At 48.2% G+C, this 20,233-nt stretch overlaps 1 protein-coding gene and 1 non-coding gene across 16 annotated transcripts in view; one reads left to right on the top strand and one right to left on the bottom strand.

The window, feature by feature from the left end:
- Positions 1-16,343, bottom strand: part of RBFOX2 (RNA binding fox-1 homolog 2) — a 270,086-nt gene extending 253,743 nt beyond the window's left edge. For all 15 annotated transcript variants that reach the window (XM_049771585.1, XM_049771590.1, XM_049771593.1 and 12 more), the window contains exon 1: positions 15,908-16,343. In XM_049771585.1, coding sequence (XP_049627542.1) covers positions 15,908-16,225 — 318 coding nt within the window. In that variant the 5' untranslated portion in view covers positions 16,226-16,343. The remainder of the gene's footprint in view (positions 1-15,907) is intronic.
- Positions 4,985-5,088, top strand: LOC126007349 (U6 spliceosomal RNA). The gene has a single exon (XR_007494929.1). It is a non-coding gene; the product is annotated as a U6 spliceosomal RNA (small nuclear RNA).
- Positions 16,344-20,233: the final 3,890 nt, after the last annotated feature.

The raw sequence follows: 20,233 nt of genomic DNA, 5'->3' as shown, positions 1-20,233 counted from the left end.
TAACCCCTGAATGCTGTCGGGTGTGACCCAAAAACCAAATAAAAATATAAATTAAAAAAGTTAATTCTTGGGCTGGAGAGATAGCATAAAGGAAAGGTGTTTGCCTTACACAAGGCTGATCCAGAACAGATGGTGGTTCGAATCCAGCACCCCATATGGTCCCCCGATTTCTGAGCGCAGAGCCAGGAGGAATCCCTGAGCGCCGCCAGGTGTGACCCAAAAAAAACAAAACAAAAATAAAAAAATTAATTCTAATGTCCAAAGTTATCTGACATAATTTTGGCATAAAGAAAGCTATTTTCATTTCTAAAAAAAGAAAAGAAAAAGAAAATCCAGGAGAGGAGCCAGAGAGGTGATAATCCTTTAAGCATCACCAGGAGCAAGCCTAGAGCAGAACTAGAAGCTCTGCTCCCACACCGGCCTCCCCCAGCCCCCACGCACCATGGATGGCCCTTTTCTGCCTCCAAAAAAGCAGTTAGTAGCCAGCAGCTTGGGCACCCTGAATTAGAAAGCCTCCTTACCTAAAACAGGATGCTGATCAAGTTAACTTTTTTTTTAATTTTTTCAAGCTCTAGGATTCTAGTAAACCAAAGAAGTGTTTTCTACTTGCCTAAAACTAACACCACAGGGGCTGAGAGATAGCACAGCAGTAGGACATTTGCCTTGCATGCGACTGACCCAGGAGGGACCTGGTGTTCAATTCCGGCATCCCATATGGTCCCCCCAGCCTACCAGGGGCATTTTCTGAGTGCAGAGCCAGGAATATCCCCTGAGCGCCGTTGGGTGTGACCCAAAAATTAATCAATCAATCAATTAATAGGTTTTTTAAGTATAAAATAAAATTTTAATAAAAATAACACCACAGAGAATAAGTCATAGTTAAAGCTAAATGCAGAAGAGGGGAAACGATTCCTACACCAAGATTAAGACAATAATAATATAAAGGATTCCTTTTTTGGGGGGGGCCACACCTGGCAGAACTCAGGGGTTACTCCTAGCTCTATGCTCATAAATTGCTCCTGGCAGGCTCAGGGGACCATACAGGATGCTGGGATTCGAACTACCGTCCTTCTGCATGCAAGGCAAATGCCTTATCTCCATGCTATCTCTCCAGCCCCAATATAAAGGATTCTTAAAACAAGCTTCCTGGGATTAAAAAAGCAAAGCCAACAGCATGACACTCAGAGCAAGAAATGCCAAGTAAGCATTAAGGAAAGCGCTGGGCAATGCTCAGGTATCGTTCATCACAGACTTCCGAAATTGCCAACAGTCCCCAATAAGCACCTTTCTGAAGGTGAAAGTGTCTGGAAGTGAACCAATTTATCTCCAGCTCGGTAAAACAGCCAACTCAAAACCAAAGTGTGGCCAGCAAAAAAAAAGACTACTGAGTCTTGCATGTAACTAAAAACCTATTAGCTGGACTGCAGTAGGGCATTTGCCTCGCATGTAGAAGAACGTGGTTCGAATCCCAGCATCCCATATGGTCCCCCCGAGCCTGCCAGGAGTGATTTCTGAGCGTAGAGCCAGGAGAAACCCCTGAGCGCTGCCAGGTGTGACCCAAAAACCAAAAAACAAACAAACAAAAAACTATTAACCAAAAGCAATAGGACAAAAAATGTGTTTACGGTTTGCTGGGGAATGGAGTTAGCTGACAAAAAAAGTGAACTTCTAAAGTCCCCACACAGACACTTGAACTATGAGCTCCATCATCTCAGAGCTAGGGCAATCGAAATGAGCCAAATCAGCACCTCAGAAGTTGCAAGTCACACTATGACTGCAAGTAGAAATATAACACGGGGCCGGGCGGTGGCGCTCGAGGTAAGGTGCCTGCCTTACCTGCGCTAGCCTAGGAGACGGACCGCGGTTCGATCCCCCCGGCGTCCCATATGGTCCCCCAAGCCAGGAGCGACTTCTGAGCGCATAGCTAGGAGTAACCCCTGAGCGTCACCGGGTGTGGCCCAAAAACCAAAAAAAAAAAAAAAAAAAAAAAAAAGAAATATAACACAACCAGGCAGCCAGTACCTTCTGTGTACCTTCTGTGTAAGGACAGCAGACACATGAATCAGATAACAGAAGCAAAATAATGAGGGCCCTCACTCGGTGCGTTAAGGCACACACTAAACCTCCCACTTGCTCTTTCCAACGCCCAGATCCCCAGACACTCTGCCAATGCCTCCACGTAGACAGGGAGCACAATAAGGCCTGAAGTTCCCAGAGAAGTTCCCCAAACCTACTGTGTTTGCCACGGACAATAATAGTTCTCCTGAAGCGTGTATGAAGTACTAGCCAATGGACAAAGTGTTGCGGGTGGGAGCTGAGAACCACACAACACTTCTTCAGGTTTGCCAGTTCTTGCTTTTTTTCTTTTTTTTTTTTCTTTTTTTTCTTTTTTGAGTTATACCCGGTGACGCTCAGGGGTTGCTCCTGGCTATGTGCTCAGAAATCACTCCTGGCTTAGGGGACCATATGGGACACCGGGGGATTGAACTGTAGTCCGTCCTTGGCTAGAGCCACAAGGCTCTTACTGATCTGTGCCACCGCTCCAGCCCCAGTTTTTACTTTTTTCAATGGCAAGATCCTCCAGGGACCCAGACCCAGGAAGCCTAGAAACAACAGGTGAAAGCTGTTGAAGAACAGAGTCAAAGAACAGGGTCTTGGGGCAGGAGAGATAGCATGGAGGTAGGGAGTTTGCCTTGCATGCAGAAGGACGGTGGTTTGAATCCTGGCATCCCACAAGGTTCCCCTAGCCTGCCGGGGGAGATTTCTGAGTGTAGAGCCAGGAGTAGCCCCTGAGCGCTGCCGGGTGTGACCCAAACAAAAAAACAAAAACACCAGGGTCGAAAGGACTCTTATCAGGGACAAGCCAGTCTGATGAGGGGCTAAGCAATTTCATTTGCAGATTCTCTGGTCGGAAGGGGAGGGGACAAGGAGCTAAACAAAGATCTCTCACTTTGGCTTCTCCCTGAAATAAATTATCCACCCTCCTCCTCAGTAATCTGTGGAGCACTGAACTGCAAAATTCAAAAGGAGATGGAGAAGACCAGGAAGAAGGAGGAAAGAAAAGCTGCGGCTATGAATGTGCCCGTGTAAGAGCCCCACACACACATACACACACACAGGCCTTCGGAACTGTCTCCAGGCAGCTTTGCTCACCCTCCAGCTGCCTCTCCACCTGCCTCACAACAGGCCAAAAGAACTGGGACCCCAACCCCAACTTCCAGGAAAACAGCACCCAAGTCCACTTGACTCGGGACAAGCCTCACGTCTCAGAAACAAATCCCTAAATTCAACCTGTGTAGATCTACTCTGGCCACCATTCTGGCAGGCAGCAATCCACGGCCCCTCCTCTAAGCTGCTGCCAATTTGCAGAGGAAAAAATTGCTCAAAATAAGCCATTGGAAGAACTTCCCATGAGCCTCTGTTCCCAGTGTTCCAACTCAAGCCATAGCTGGAGGCCACATTCAAGCCCCATGGGGGCCCCCAGACCACATCTGCAGGTTCTGCCACTGCAGCTTCAACATCATCCCCCGCCAACCCCCACTCCAAACCCCAAGGCTGAGAGTCCCACAGCTATACACGCCTGCCTAGCCCTCACCATAAATCATGCTTTGCTTGTGGTATTTCCAATTAGGATCTGACTAAATCGATGCAGCCAGAAAGAAAAATAAACAGTGTGCCGCCTCAGAAACCACATGCCTGGAATAAAATATCCAACACTCACTGCAAAATCTCTTTTCTTCGGCAGAGACGAAACCAAAGAATCAGTCCTATGTGGGGGGGAACCCTACCCGCCAAGTTGTTATCTGGGAACTGCTGTCTCTAAAAAACCCCAAGTATTATGACTGAATATACCCTGTGGAAGTCTGAACTTCAAAGGCTCAGTTTCCACATCAGGAAAAATTGGTCTTTAACCATTATCATTTAGCAATGTCAAAATGCCATCTACTTCCCAAGTGGTATTTATCTTGTGTGCTGTACTCTGAATTCTCAACGGAAATTTCTAGCCACGTCAGTAAGTGCCGGGCACAGCAGAGAAAGAGATCTTACTGACTCTCATTTCTTTTTGTTTGCTTGGGGGCTCACTCCCGACTCTGCTTCAAGGGTCACTCCTGGTGAATCTGGGTAAAGGAAAGGAGGTGGGGGGAAGGACCAATCCAAGCTTAAAGGGTTAAGGGTTGGAGCAGCTGCATGGCATTAGGATCCCTGGGTTTCATCACCAGCAAGGTTCTCAGAGCACCACCTTGGCATCTCCATCTCCTCCTCTCTCTTCTCTCTCTCCTCTCTTCTCTCCTCCTCTCCCCTCCCCACTCATCTCCTCTCCTCTCCTCTCCTCTCCTCTCCTTCCCTCTCCCTCTCTTCTCCTTCCCTCTCCCTCTCCTCTCCTTCCCTCTCTCTCTCCTCTCTTTCCCTCTCCCTCTCCTCTCCCTCACTCTGTCCTCTCTCTTGTGCTCTCTCTTGTTCTCTCGTGGGGGGAAGGACCGATCCAGGCTTAAAGGGTTGGAGCAGCTGCATGGCATTAGAATCCCTGGGTTTCGTCACCAGCAAGGTTCTCAGAGCACCACCTTGGCATCTCCATCTCCATCTCCCTCTCCTCCTCTCTCTCGCTCTGACCTCTCTCTTATGCTCTCTCTTGTTCTCTCTCTTCTCTCTCTCGTTCTCTCCCTCCCCTCTCTGCTCCTTTCTCCTCTGCTTTTTCTCTCCCTTCTCACTCACTCTCTCTCTCTTCTCTCTCTCCCCTCAACTAGCAAGGATAGTCTCAAGGCTGCTCAACAAATCAGATGCTGTGAGAAGAACAAAGACTAGTGATGTCTCCTGTAAAACACATTTTCATAAATCTAGTTCCAAAGCTGAGATTTACAAGAACCAGATCAAGCTTGTTTCTGAGCAACCCAATGAACGAACAGTCTGAAAGAAAAACAAAGCTATTTTGTGAGAGGCCTCCATTCAGTTTAGTTCTAGACTCCCTAAAAACGAGCCGTAATGTGCTCGCTTCAGCAAACATATACTAAAAGTGGAATGATACAGAGAAGATTAGCATGGCCCCTGCGCAAGGATGACACACAAATTCGTCAAGCATTCCATATTAAAAAAAAAAAAAAACACGAGCTGTAACACCCGATGAAATCCACCGGTTGAGAAGGAAAGCTGAAGGTCCCTCGCTGGGACCTGGGCCTGGTCCACAGGTTGTGACAAAGACTAACTGCCACACTTCAGCAGCACTAGAAAGGGGAGCTGCACAGATCGCTCCGATGAACTGGAAACACGGGAGTTCTAATGGCCCTTCTTCCTTATGGGCGTCCCCTCGGTCCCTCCACGCCATCACAAAGGCGCTTTCACACACGCACACGTGCACTCAATTAATAGCCGAGCACAGGAAGCCAAACATCAGGTTGCCATGCCCACCCCACACATTTGGCAGTCGCAAGTTCACCCCGGCTTCTGTTTTCAAAGACCCTTCTCTCATCTTTAACCCTGATATCAATGAAAAGATCAGGTAACAATCCTCAATCCCACAAGACCCAATCTCCACAAAAGCTGGAAAGCCGACCAAGAGCCAGGACCCCACCCCACCCCACCCCACACCCGCGCAGGGACAATTTGGAGAAACAATTAAAGCATCTGCAGGCCTAACAGGGGCAGGGGAGCAGGAAAATACAGTTCAGTTCCACAAGCACGGCAGTTCGTGGACTATTCGGGTGCCGAGCTGAGGCGAGGGATCCCCCAGGATCCCTTGATCTCACAAGGACAGACATTTGAACAAAAGTGAACCTAAAAAAGATCTGGAATCAGAGCGGTGGCTCTAAGTTGTGTTAGAAAGCAGTAGACACAAGGGGCCGGAGAGATAGCACAGGGGTGTTTGCCTTGCAAGCAGTCGATCGAGGACCTAAGGTGGTTGGTTCGAATCCCAGCGTCCCATATGATCCCCCGTGCCTGCCAGGAGCTATTTCTGAGCAGATAGCCAGGAGTAACCTCTGAGCGCTGCCGGGTGTGCCCCCCCCCCCCCGCAAAAAAAAAAAAAAAAACATGTCTAGAATCAATTGGGACCGGTGAGGTGGCACTAGAGGTAAGGTGTCTGCCTTGCAAGCGCTAGCCAATGAAGGATCACGGTTCGATCCCCGGCGTCCCAGGAGTAGCTCCTGAGCATCAAAGTGGCCAGGGGGGGAGGGGGGGGAAGCAGTAGACACAAAAGGCCTCCGGGAGGAATCAATATCCCAACAGATGCTTGAAGACTGCACCTTGAGGAGAGAGAATGAGCCATGGAGGCAAGAGTCTGACAATGGGACAAAGGCAGGTTATGAATGAGGGAGGTTATGAATGAGCTTCGGAGGCAGCTTCGGAGGCAGTCAGTCCGCTCAAGAAACTACTACCCCAAACTTGGGATGAGGGAAAAGAGCCGGTAATGTTGAAGTCAGAAAGGTAAGCAACGGCCAGGCCAGAGGAACTTGGTGAGACAACGGAAAAAGGGGCTTTATCCTGAAGTCAAAGGTAGGCTATCGGATGACCTGCTACTCTTAGATGGAGGAGTCTGCTAGTACAATCTGGAAGGAATTTTGGAGAGACTAAAATAGAGACCACAGGAGACAAAGGCATCCCAGCTCAATTTCCAAAAACCCCAAAAAGAGAACAGAACATGCTATTTGCTGCAACATATTCAAACCCACAAATCTCACCAACTTTACGCAAAGAGTATTTTCACTGTTCTGGCACCCCTCGTACCTACCACCCAAGCAAAGCAGCCAGTGTACTTGTCATCCACATTCCTTACAGGACTCTTAAATGTTGCAAGAAATGCCCAAGAGGCCTAGGCCGATGCTAAACCCTCAGCCAAGAGTAAAACATCTCTTCCTCACTAGGAATGGGGGGGGGCCCCTCCCTGTCTCCACCCTGAGTATCCCAAGTTTAAACTACACTCACTGGTCATCTCGCCAAGTTCCCATGCCTGGCACTTAATCCATCAGAAGAAGCCTGTTAACAGCTCCAGGTGGAGCAGAAACTGGTGGAGTGATGGCAAGTAAATCAGAGCAAAGGCAAGAAAGAAATGTTGAGTATGGGCCTCTCAACAGGCACTCTCTGCAATGGCAGTGACTAGCTAACATCTCAGTAGAGCCTGCGTTCCTTCTCCCAGCCCCAGACGTGTAAACAGCAGCTCCAAGATGTGAAGTACCCTTGGTAAGTGGTGGGGCAAGGAACCAAAGCGAAATATGAGAAGGTCTAAGTCGGATGTTGTTCAAAACAGGTAAGATGGAGGTGGCAATGGAACAATGGATGGCGAGGGGCAGGGCACTGTTTTTGTTCACTTAAAGGAGGAAGCTTTGCAAGAGGATGCTGAGTGATTTTTTTTTTTTTTCTGAAAAGGGAATGGTAGGTCAAATGCCTCTGGTCTAAACAGTACTCCCTGAGCCATTGTCTACTACTCCATCTTTCAGATATACCCAGTGTAACATTATGACTTATACTCAGACTGTAAAAAAAAAAAAAAAATAGCACGAGCTTTTCTATTAAAGCTGAGAGGTAGGATGGAGATATAGTACAGGGTTTAAGGTGTTTGCTTGCCTTGCTTACAGCCTGCCCCTGTTCAACCTCCTGGCACTGTAAGGTCCACTGAGCACCCCCCACGTCTGACCAAAAAAATAAAATTTAAAAAAAAAAAAGAAAATATATTCATACAATCCTCGGTAGAGGAATCACTTAGAGAAATGACGAGTAACTACAATCAGAATCTCCAAATGCTTCTTAGAAAGGTCACTCCTGGGCATTTGTGACTAATGTTCAGACTCCAAATACTGAAAGCAACTTGGTTAAACTCCAAAGAAATCCATCAAATCCCCAAAACACATTCCCCTTGAAGTCCCTCCGACAACACTTCAGGGAAAGGGATCACCACGCAGAATGCAATGCTTAATGTCCTGGGAGTCCAGGCCTGATCCCCAGCAGAACATCCTGGAGGCACTGTCCAGACCAACTTCTAAATACAGAGCTGGGGACAGACCTGAGCACCACTGGATGTAGCCCAAAAAAAGAAAGGGAAAGGAGAAGAAATGAAAAAAACAAAAACAAACAAAAAAAAAAAACACTGATTTTCTTTCACATTTTCTTTTCATTTGTTTCGTTTTATTGGGAACCACACCCAGGCATGCTGGGGTGCTACTCCCAAATTGGGGCTTGGGGAATGCCCAACAAGTGCTAGGGGACCATGTTCTACTGGGAATGGAAGCTGAGCCTCCCTCAGTGAGCTGGGCTCTATCTCTCCCCTCCACCCCTACCACTCCTCTCTCTCACTGGCTTCTGCTTGCCCTCACTCTTCTCTTGAATAAGCAGTTTACCCACTTAAATCACAGAAACATGTCCAGGATACACATGGCCATTCTAATCCAGATCTGCCCCAATCCTAGCTCAAGCAGCTTTGCAATCCCCTCCTAACTAGATCAGCATCAGCCAATGGGCTTACTCGGGCTCATCTGTGATGGATTAGATAATGAAACGTTATCCAAGTAAGCTGCCTGCTTGTATTGGGACCGTAGGAGAGAAGAAAAAGAAACCCAATACTCCTAGGGGCCACCTAAAACACCAACTGCACTCGCCACCCCTGCTCCATCTGTTTGATCGTGCTCCAATTACTGAATTTCCTTTCTATCATCTCTGCAGCTTTTCCCACTGATCTTTGTCCAGAATAGATGTTTAATCTGCCTTATAAATGCAGATCATCCAAAAAAATAATGCAAACCACCTCAGTCGCTAAAATGATCGTCTTTATTGTTTTATTTTTTTGTTTTCTTGGTTTTGGGGCCACACCCGGCGGTGCTCAGGGGTCACTCCTGGCTATCTGCTCAGAAATAGCTCCTGGCAGGCACGGGAGACCATATGGAACGCCGGGATTCAAACCAACCACCTTAGGTCCTGGATCCGCTGCTTGCAAGGCAAACACTGCTGTGCTATCTCTCTGGTCCATCTTTATTGTTTCTAAAGTAATTCAAGAATAGCGTTTGCCTTGCAAGCAGCTGATCCAGGACCTAAGATGGTTGGTTCGAATCCGGTGTCCCATATGGTCCCCCATGCCTGCCAGGAGCTATTTCTGAGCAGATAGCCAGGAGTAACCCCTGAACATGAGCATCGCCGGGTGTGACCCAAAAACCAAAAAAAAAAAAAAAAAAAAAAAGAATGACTTCAAACCAACAGACTAAGAGCTAACCAATGGGAAATTCACTGTCAGTGTTCTTGTTTACACAAGGAAAAAAAAGAAAAAGAAATTCACTGTCTTTCTTTCTCTGCAGTAAATTTCTTCCTCTGCGGTCTTGTAATCTTCAGGCCTGTCTACACCAGTCTGCTTTCCATCAAAATGAAAGTTAAATCTCCAGTTAGCTTCTGTTATGTTCACATGTCACAGTGATGGGGAAGTGGGGCGTGGGGGGGGGGGGGATGACAAGGTGGACAGCAAAAATGAAAGAAGAGGTTGGGGGGGACACAAAGTCAGACTAATCTCTGGAGTTAACTTGCAGACTACTCTGACTTCAGAGCTTTCTCCTTCTCAAAGACATTCCCAATTTCACATTCCTGGGATGTTTCTAAGACTTTTTTTTTTCCTCTAAGTAACCTGACATCACCAAGCTTCAGTAGCTCACTCACAGTATTTTCCCTTCCAGTAAGTGGTATGAACTGAATGTCTGTATCCCTCCAATTTAGTATGTTGAAGAACCCGCCCACAACATGATGCTGTATTTGATGATGGAGCCTTGGGGAGCTGCTTATGTTTAGGCTAGATCCTAAGAGCCGGCCCCTCCAAAAGGCACAGTGCCCCTAAAGAGGAAAAAACGTGTACAAAGCAAACGCCAAGAAAAGGCCCCAGAGGCACAGTTTCACCTTGTTGAAGCCCAACTACAAACCAGAGACAGCCCCAAGCAGACACAAAAATCACCAAACACCTTCAATCCAGGATGTCTGGCCTCCAAAGTGTGAGAAGTCTTTTCTGTTGTTTCCTTCACCTGGACTTTAATATTTTGTTACGATGTCCAAGCAGACTAAAAAAGGAATAGAAATTTAAAAAAGAAAATTATTCCAGAGGTCCCTGAGAGTTTACGAAGAGAACTGAAAGGACAGCATATTTTTAGAACTCGGCTCAAAGAGTCTCAGCACCAAATAACCAAATGGTAAGTCCAGAGAGATCCACCAATGTATAAAGAAATCCAGTAACAAGCAAATGTGGAAAAGAAACTGTCCAGGTGTTCAGCATCCACAAAGCTATTCCTGGAGACCAGGTAGAAAGTCTCCATATACCAGAATCAACCTTACTAATATAAACTGCTGACCCTACTGCATTAAACTGAGTATCTGACTCTATGGGAAGAAGTTTTTACTCTGGGGCCAAAGACAGTATAGTGGGAAAAGCATTTTCCTTGAACTCAACTGACCCAGGTTCGATCCCTAGCACATCTAGGTGTGGCCCAAGAAATAAGCAAAACAAAACTTAGAGTGAAATAAAGGAGGAAATTGGATACATTGATGTTGAGGTACAGAGACTGTAGCTCAAATCATAAATGTTAATAATTTTATTGTGGGACTGGAGTGATAGCATTGCAGGTAGGCCATTTGCCTTGCATGTGGCTGACCAAGGTTTGATTCCCAGAATCCTATGTAGCCCCCACCGCAACACACACCCAGCCTACCAGGAGTGAATTCCGAGTGCAGTCAGGAATAACAACACAGTCAAGAATAATAGCTCGGGGCCGGAGAGATAGCATGGAGGTAAGGCGTTTGCCTCTCATGCAGGAGGTCATCGGTTCGAATCCCGGCGTCCCATATATGGTCCTCCCGTGCCTGCCAGGAGCAATTTCTGAGCCTGGAGCCAGGAATAACCCCTGAGCACTGCCGGGTGTGACCCAAAAACCACAAAAAAAAAAAAAAAAAAAAAAAAAAAAAGAATAATAGCTCGAGTGCTGCTGGATGTGGCCCCAAAACCGAAAAACAAAACAAACAAAATAAATATATATACATACATACATATATAATAATATATATAGTAACATGTTACCTAAACTACAGTTAAAAAAAAAAAGAAAAATGTAATTAAGTTGAAGAAGAGGGTACATGGAAAAATTGAACCTAAAGTGGTGGAAACGTGAATGGATTATACGAACAGATACTAGTTCATTTCACTCTCAGGATTTCTAAAACATGCCAGAGAGTGAGTTCTTTTGATATCTACTAATGAATTTAAGCCTTTTTTTTATTTTTTGGCTTATAAAAAAGCTCATATTTTTGTACTGCTTTCTAGGAATTTAGTTGCTATCGTATAAGGTGAGATGCACCTTAATTATTACTTATATCTCTAAGCAAAATGTAAAATGTTTTATGGCAGTGAAACGTTGGTATGTGATTATAATGTGGCAGAGAACTGCCCTTTTTTTTTTGTGCCATACCCAGTGGTGCTCAGAGATCGTATCTGGCAGAGCTCAGAAGTGCCAGGAATCAAGCATGGGTCAGCAACTTGCAAGGTAAGTACCCTACCCCCTATACAATCTCTCCAGCCCAGTTTGGGGGCCATCCTTAGCTGTGCTCTAGGCCTCTTCCTGGGATTACTCCTAGCAAGCTCAGAATACTAGAAGTGATGCCAGGAATCGAACCCAGGTATGCTGCATGCAAGGCAAGCGGCCTACCTGCTGTATTATTGCTCTGGCCCTGATATTTGTTACCTCACATTTTAATTTTCAAGTTGGATCTGTCTCTTCTGGCTACTCTGTGGTGCAGGGTTCTCTGTTTCTATAGTTTGCTCAGGGCTGTGCTGGTTCTTCTTCCAAATGCTGACCTGGAAAGAACTGAGCCTCCGGATTCTAACCTAAGCACCCAGGGGTTCCTCTGTCTGTGCTACACACTGGGAAGACACATACACAGTCACCAGTTGTAACTACACAGAGATTAGCTTGGGGACCACAGCATGCAACTGTGGCTTCATTTGGAAAAGTCACCCTAGTAAACGACTTTCTTCTATAAAAATGAGGGTTCTGAAACTCAAGTGTCAGATTTCAGAGCAATACTCTTATTGTTGAATTTCCTGCTTTTCTTCCTATTCCTTAATTATTGACAAAAGATAAATCCCAGCTTCCACTGAAAGGCACTGAACACGCACTAAAAACACCCCCACATCGTCAGGTATTGTGAAGAAAACATACAAAGAAAACGTCATTCCAGTCTTCTAGATGCTGACAGTCTCACCGTGGAAATAGGGATAATAAAGTAACTCTAATTCGGATAATACATAGGATGTATGATTAAGCATGGATATGAGAGACAAGAGGAATGCCTGACTGGTGTGAACTAAACTACAGAAAGGCTTCTCAGAAGGGACCAGCACTGCAGAAAAACCCACCATATGTAAAGAGCAAAGAAAGGCCAAAAAAAAAAAAAAATCATCTTTTAAGACAAACTCATAAATCAGCTATATCTAGGGTTTTCCCAAGTGTCCCTGGACATAGGGCCTAGAAACACACCTCGATGATGACGGACTGAAGATTTCCCAGAAGCTCGGGCTACAATGGTCTACAGTACTCACCGCCCAGGGAACTTCGCTCAAGGCTATTCCACCTGCAATTCTTCTACCCAATATGGGCCTGACCCATTCCCTCCCTCACTCCACACACCGCTTCCCCCTCTCCATCCTGCTCTACCTACTTCCTGTTGTTTTTTTTTTTTTTCTTCCCAGTGCTTCCTACCACCTCCTAACAACCCCTGGTTTCTTCCTTCTCTGTCTCTTTTCCTTTAGCACACTCATTCCATTGAGGCAGGATTTGTTTTGTTCACTGCTCCAGCCTCCAGGCCATGAAACAGTGCTTAGCACAGAATGGTTGTTCAATAATCATGGAGTAAATGAACATCCCATATTTTATTATTATAAGCAGTATATGAAGTCCTAAAGGTATAGTGATCTAGGCTTTAAGATTTATCTTTTTGTCTGTTTATTTTGGAGGCCACACCAGGCAGTGCTGAGGGATTACTCCTGGAGGGGTTCAGGGGACCATATAAAGAACCAGGGATGGAACACAGGGTAGAATGTATGAAAGGCAAATGTCCTACTCACTGTGTGATTGCTCTGGTCCAGATTTTATCTTTCAAGAACGTCATTTCCCTTTTATTCTCTTTTATCTTCAGATTTCATTTCTCCATTAAAGCCTTCCCTGACCATCTCAGTGAAGATACACATCTTTCTTCTGAACTCAAGGCCCAAATCCCCCACATACTTGGGCGTGAAATCAGACAATGCCTTGGGACATCTTTTTTTGTTTGTTTTTTTTCCCTGAACTTACACATACACACAAAAATCATAAAGACAAGGAGATATATCTCACTTTTTTGTTTAATTATCACCCTCTTGGATCTCCCCAAATAGGTTCAAAACACCAAGCACCACTAAGAAGGTGGCATATTTGGGGAAGGTAACTTAAAAATCATACTGCAGACATATTTTCTGCTAACAACTAGGGACACGAAGGCTCCAACAAGGGAATTTTTTTCTCCAAAATTATGCAGTTAGTTGAAGGCAAAGGGGCTACATCAACGCTGATTTAAATACCCGTGTGCCATGGTGTATTAGAAATACAACAACGAGAACCCATAAAGTGAAAAAATAAAGAGCCACAAATAAACAGAATTTTTTTTTAAAAAAGAGTCTCTGGGATAGTTCTAAGTTGCCCATTTGTACCCAAAGGGCCTAATCCACTCCTTCCGCTGCGTAGCCCAAAGTCCCCATACACCACTCCATTTCCAAATGCTGCTATCCTTAGCCAATTTAAAGGCACCAAGCAAATAATGGGACCCAGGAGGCAATGGAGGAGGCTGGGGGACAGGAGCAAGTGCCTCACTAATAATCATGACTGACAGAAGCAATAATACAGGTAACGCATAAGCTACATGCACATACCAAGCAGAATATACTTGCCAGCCCCACACCCTGGTTCCCTCTTCCTCATCCAATCTAACTCCCTGAATGCCCCCCCCCCCGCCATATTTCTCTCTATTACCACCCACCGGAGCTTTTACTTCTCCCAAGAGATGTTTTAATGGAAAACGAAAAAGAAAGAATTTTGAAAGAATTCAAAACCAAGAGTGTTCCTTCAACTCAAGTACCCGACTGGCCTCTGCGGGGCAACGGGAGAGGTACACAGCAAACATGCCAGCCAGAGCTGTGGCTCCTTCTCTAACACAGGAAGCCAGGCAGAGGCTTGAGAAGCAGGGAGGGAGCGGGGGCACAGGAAGTCTAGCAGGCAGAGGTTTCCAAGAGTAATGGGATGGAGAGCAGCGAAGAAGGAATGAGAAATAAAGACAGGTTCCCAGGTCCAGTCACTCACTCCCTCTCTTCCCTATCTATAAAATAAGATGGTAAAAACTGTGTGTGTGTGTGTGTGTGTGTGTGTGTGTGTGTGTGTGTGTGTGTGTGTGTCCCAAACTCACTCACTCCCTCTCTTCCTCCCCTTCCCTGCTGAAAACTGTGTGTGTGTGTCCCAAACTCACTCACTCACTCTCGTGTGTGTGTGTGTGTGTGTGTGTGTGTGTGTGTGTGTGTGTGTGTGTGTGTGTGTCCCAAACTCACTCACTCCCTCTCTTCCTCCCCTTCCCTGCCCCCAGAATCTACTCCATAGTCCAAGTTAAGAATCCCTGGAAGATGCTGTCCCTTCATCGTTTTCCGATCTCCTAACATTCTGATTCTAAAGAGAATTTCACAGACATTCATACCTACGTGGGAGGTTTCTCTCCCCACCTCTACCAGAGAGGGCAACCCCTAAAACACAGGCCAGGGGTGTCCCTTCTCTTAAGAGTCCTCACTCAAAGTCTGCTGACATCACTGCCCCATTCGGGTCTCCCTAATAATCAGGCTAGCTGGTCCTTCCACCCACCACAACTCCGGGCCACCCTATAAATTTCCTTTTTAACACGCCAGACAATTAAGGACTATGGATGGGGATGGGATGGGGGGAGCAGCTAACTACGGAGAATTTTAACTGACAAAGTAAGTGATGGCAGGACAGGCCCTTCCTGGGGTCTCTCTCTCTCTCTCTCTCCTGCCTCCTTAGAAGCCAAGTTAATAACCCAGCACTGGAGGGCCACCCCCACCCAGCCACCACCACACTCAGCCCCTTCCCACCCTCCACCCTCCTGATTTAAGCCACAATCCCAGCCACATCCCCTTTTCTCCTTTCAAAGGAGCTCTCGAGGACTTCTCTGGCTTTCCACTTCCCTCCTTTCCCCCCCCCAAACCCCAGTAATATAGGAAGAGGCCTTGCCCACCCCTCAAAAGGGACTCACACCTCCTTCTCCAGGAAAGAAGGGATGGATGCCCACCATGGTCCCCCCACCCTCCATCCTCCTGGGGTCACTGATTTAAAGCCACAATCGGGACCACATCCCCTTTTCCCTTTTCAAAGGAGCTTTCGAGGACTTCTCTGGCTTTCCACTCCCCTTCTTTCCCCCCAATACCCCAACAATATTGGGAAAGGCCTTGCCCACCCCCCCCAAAAGGGACTCACTCCTCCTCCTCCTCCTTCTCCTCCTCCAGGAAAGAGGGGATGGATGCCCACCATGGTCCCCCCTCAACCTGGATCCGGGTTCTCTCTTAGTGGCTTCCATGCCAACCCCTTTTTTTTGGAACTGGTTGGAAGACATAGAAACTCCCCGCGATGGGATGGGATGGGATGGGGGTGCGATTCCCGCATCCCACTGATTTCTCCCCCCCACCCCAAACCCATTCATTTTCATTCACTCGTCGTGGGGGTCCTGTCCCCCCACCCCACTCCAACCCACTCGCAGGGTCTCAGATCTTGCAATCCTGCGCCCCCCCAACCTTCCAACCAGGCAGGCCCTGCCTGATCGGACGGTTCCCCCCCCCCCAGGACCCCCAGGCAACCCCATCCCGCGCGATCACCTGCATCCCACCGCCGCCGTCGGCCAACGCCGCCTCCTCGGTGCGCGGCCGCTTGCTCAGGCCGGGCTCGGCTTCGTCTCCTCCTCCTCCTCCTCCACCTCCTCCTCCGGGCACCGAAGGCTCCAGCTCCGATTCCCGCTTCATCCCCCGGGCAGCGGCGCCGGGCCCGAGCTGCTGCGGCTGCTGCTGCTGCTGTTGCTGCTGCTGCTGTTGCAGCTGCTGCGGTTGCTGCGGCTGTTGCAGTGGTTGCAGTGGCTGCTGCGGTTGCTGCTGCTGCTGCTGCTGCTGCTGCTGCTGCTGCTGGGCGCCTTCCGCCATCCGCCCGCGCCCCCCTTGGCCGGCGGGAGCCCGACGCCCCGCGCGCGCGCGACAGGCCACCTCCCTCCTCTGGGCCTCCCCGGGCCCGACTGACTGTCGCGACAGGCGGCCGCGCGCTTTGCCCCCCCCCCGACCCCGGGCCCGCGTGCGTGCGCGTGCACGTGTGCGTGCGCGTGTCCGACCGCCCCGCGCACGCGCTTCAGCGGCCGCGTTGGCCGCTCCTCGCAGACAGACAGGCAGACGGGCTGTAGTGGCCTGTCTCTCCACTGGCCGGGCCACTCGCTGGCTCGCGCGCCCTTTGACCCCGGCCCGGCCCCCGCCGCCGCGCGCGCGCGCGCGCCTCTCCGGTTTCTCGCACTCACTCACGGAGCGGGCCCGGCTCGGCGACCCCGCGCTCGCTCCCACACTCTGGCCCCTCTCGCCGCCGGGAGGGAGGGAGGGAGGGAGAGCGGGAGGGAAGGGGGCGGGGCGGGCCGGGCGCTCCTGGCGCGGCTGGAGGGCTGTTTATTGGAAGGGAGGTGGGGCTCTAACTGGCCGGGATCGTCCACTCGGGCAGCCCCGGGGTGGCGGGGAGAGAGAGCGAGCGAGAACGAAGGATGGACTAGGATGTCCGTCTCCACAGTCCGCGCGCGCCGGCCTGTGGGGAGGTGGGGAGGGCGGCGGCGGCGGGCGAGGCCGAAGCCGCGGAGTGGGCGTGGCTAACGCCCTCGGCAATCTCCGGCGACGCCCGAGGGAAGCCGGGAAGAGCTCGAGGATCTTCGGGAATCTCCGGCGGCCCAAGGCTTGGAGCGGCGAAGGGGCGGGTCAGCTCTTCTAGTGGTGGGCGTGGCTACATTTGCGAGTGGGCGGGGTTAGAACAGCTGCTGCCTCTGGTTGGACAGACTGGACGGGGTGTGGCTAAGGTTCAGCCAATCGGATTGCGCTGGATCCGAGGGCGGGAGAGAGGGAGGGGTCACTGAGAGCGGGCTCCTTTTTTTTTCCTTTTCCTTTTTTTTTTTCCCTCTTTTTTTCTTGCTCCCTCCTCCTCTCCTGCAAAAGAAAGGAAAAGGCTCCCAGAGTTTGGAAGGTTTTCAGGGATGAAGCCCCCCAACTACGTGGCTGTCTCCACTTTTTGGAAACTTTGACTGTCCTCATCAAATGTTCTGATCCTAGTCTGGCCATCTTTTAGGAGAGCTTTCCAAAGGTTTGCAGCAATCTTTTTCTCCTACGCGTTTTAATAATAAATTTAGAATAAACAAACAAACAAATAGTCTCAATCTCAGTTTCGCCGATGATTAATTAGCCTTGAGCTTGGTTAAATTCTGCACCTAAAAACTGTCAGATCCAGATCTCCAGATCCCAGATTCCATTCTCTTTCTCTATACCTTGCTACCTATTTAACACTTATCTCGGTGCAGTAAAAGACATTTGTATGCAATGACTAATTTCTCCTACCAGACTTTATGGACCAAAGAACATCCATCTACTTTCTCTTTTTTGCTCTCAATTCTGCCCTGTGCACACCCTAGGGATAAGGGTATTGCACAAACCCACCTGGATCCTGCTAACTCAAACAAGTTACCTCATCTCTTTGGACCTCTGCTCCATCATTTATAAGATGACATAGTTTACATCAGTGGTTGTTAACATCTGGAGATGTTTTGGACTGTTTCAACTGGTGGGGCTGAGGTTGCTGTCATCTGGGTAAAACCCATAAATGTTGCTCAACCTCCAAAAGAAAGTGGGACACCATCCCCACAACAGTTGTCCGGGGCCCAAAAGTCAATAGTGCTAATGTTAGGCAAACCTGGGCCAGGTCGATTCTAAGGTCATATTTGAGTCTACAATTTGTCCTTCGAACTTTGTTTTAACCTATCTAATGTTGGAACAGCATAATGACAAAGATCCTTGCTTAGGAGTCAGTCCAACCCAGGTTTGAATTCACCTATTCCTACTGCCGTTGGGGTGCCTTAAGAATCTCTATGGAGAAAGGGTTTTGTGCCTGTAAAGGCAGCCTAGGAAGGAGGGCTGGGGGACTTGTCTTGACATCTTTGCCTAGCAGGTTTGCAATGTTCTTTTGCCTAAGGCTGTGTCATGCTCTGTCACTCACAAGTAAAATGCCCCATGACATCTGCTGTGCCTCTTTTCTTTCTGCCTCATCAGAAAATGTCTTCCTGGGGCCAGAGAGATAGCATGGAGGTAAGGTGTTTGTTTGCCTTGCATGCAGAAAAACGTGGTTCGAATCCCAGCATCCCATATGGTCCCCCGAGTCTGCCAGGAGCGATTTCTGAGCAGACAGCCAGGAGTAACCCCTGAGCAACGCCGGGTGTGGCCCAAAAACAAACAAACAAAAAAAAAAAAGTTGATAGCAAGGAGGTAAGGCGTTTGCCTTTCATGTAGATTGGTGGTTCGAATCCCGAATCCCGGCGTCCCATATGGTCCCCTGAGCCTGCCAGGAGTGATTTCTGAGTGTAGAGCCAGGAGTAACCACTGAGTGCTGCCGGGTATGACCCAAAAACAAAACAAAACAAAAAAAAAAAAGGTTGTTTTGCATGCCATGCATATACTAACCTTCCTAGTTCCATTCCCCAACCCCATCTCCAGCACCCTGGTGACCCCCAATACCCTCGAGTTGAACCACTGTCCCAGAGAGTGGCCATGGATGGGTAGCACGCAAACTGTGGCGATTATTATTATTATCACTAGCAACATTTCCTTCACACTTGGAAGCCAGAATGAGAAGAGTGTTTTGTTTCCAGGTCAAAGAATATCATGATCCCCAACTACAGGGATTTTTCTCTAATTACCTAAAGTGGTTTGAGTGAGTCACCAAACTTTAAGACAAAGCTCTGCAAATGGCCAAATCACAAAATCTTACCTCCCTTGACAATAATAGCCATCAGATTATTTTAAGGATGAAAGGAGCCAAAATAAAACACTCAGGGGCTAGGGAAAGAGAAAAGAGGATTTTCCTCATAGGAAAGAGGTTGGGGATGGATGCGTCGCATGTGCAGAAAACCATGTTCCATCCTCACATTGCAGCATTGCCAATGTGGGTAGCTCTGGTGGACCCACACGTGTACGTACACACAGATACACGCACAACCAGTTTGGCCCTGGTGATTACCAGCACCACTAGGCCTAAGCAGAACTGCAGTCTCAGGCCTTGCATTGAATAGTCTGACTTGGCCAGCTGAATACAATTGGGTCCCATGAGTATTACTTGGAAGGGGTCCCCCATCCAGCCAAATAAAAAAGCCAAAAAAAAAACCCACTGAGGGCAATTCCTGATGTATAGTACCTGCTTCATAAGTAGGATTTGTTTAGTGAAGTGAAGCAATGGTTTGGAGCCCAAAGGAACTAGAAATTGGAGACTGACTGCCCTTAACTACTAAATCCAAGGGCCTGCAAACTGGTTCCTGAGCTATTTTCCAGGGTTCCAAACAAAATTTGGGATACTCCTCCACAGAAGGGGATTTATTTGATCCTTTCCAGTCATGCATTATGACTTAAAAGAAAATGCAGGAAGTTTTCTGGGTGGCCTATGAAACAATGTGGTTTAGTCTGGTTTTGAAGAGGGGTTGTTCGTTTTGTGTGGGTTTCCAGTATTCTATCTCCTAAGGCCTACGTGATATGGTTCAACTGGTAAGAGCTTCGGCTTTACCAAGCCCTGAGTTTGATCCCCAGTGCCAAGTATGACCCCCCTAAGCACTGCTGGGAAGGAATCCCATTTAAAGAGGAATGGGGGGGGCCGGAAAGATAGCACAGCGGCGTTTGCCTTGCAAGCAGCCAGTCCAGGACCAAAGGTGGTTGGCTCGAATCCCGGTGTCCCATATGGTCCCCTGTGCCTGCCAGGAGCTATTTCTGAGCAGACAGCCAGGAGTAACCCCTGAGCACTGCCAGGTGTGGCCCAAAAACCAAAATAAAATAAAATAAAATAAAGAGGAATGGGGGCCAAGGGGACAACAAAATATTGTCCCCTGCTGGCTGCCTTGCCAATATACTGGAAGCCAATTTCTTCCTGAGTGG

The sequence above is a fragment of the Suncus etruscus genome, chromosome 4 (genome assembly GCF_024139225.1).
Source record: "Suncus etruscus isolate mSunEtr1 chromosome 4, mSunEtr1.pri.cur, whole genome shotgun sequence".
NCBI lineage: Eukaryota > Metazoa > Chordata > Mammalia > Eulipotyphla > Soricidae > Suncus > Suncus etruscus.
The sequence above is the reverse complement of the archived record's forward strand: the minus strand, read 5'-3'. Positions and strand labels throughout refer to the sequence as shown.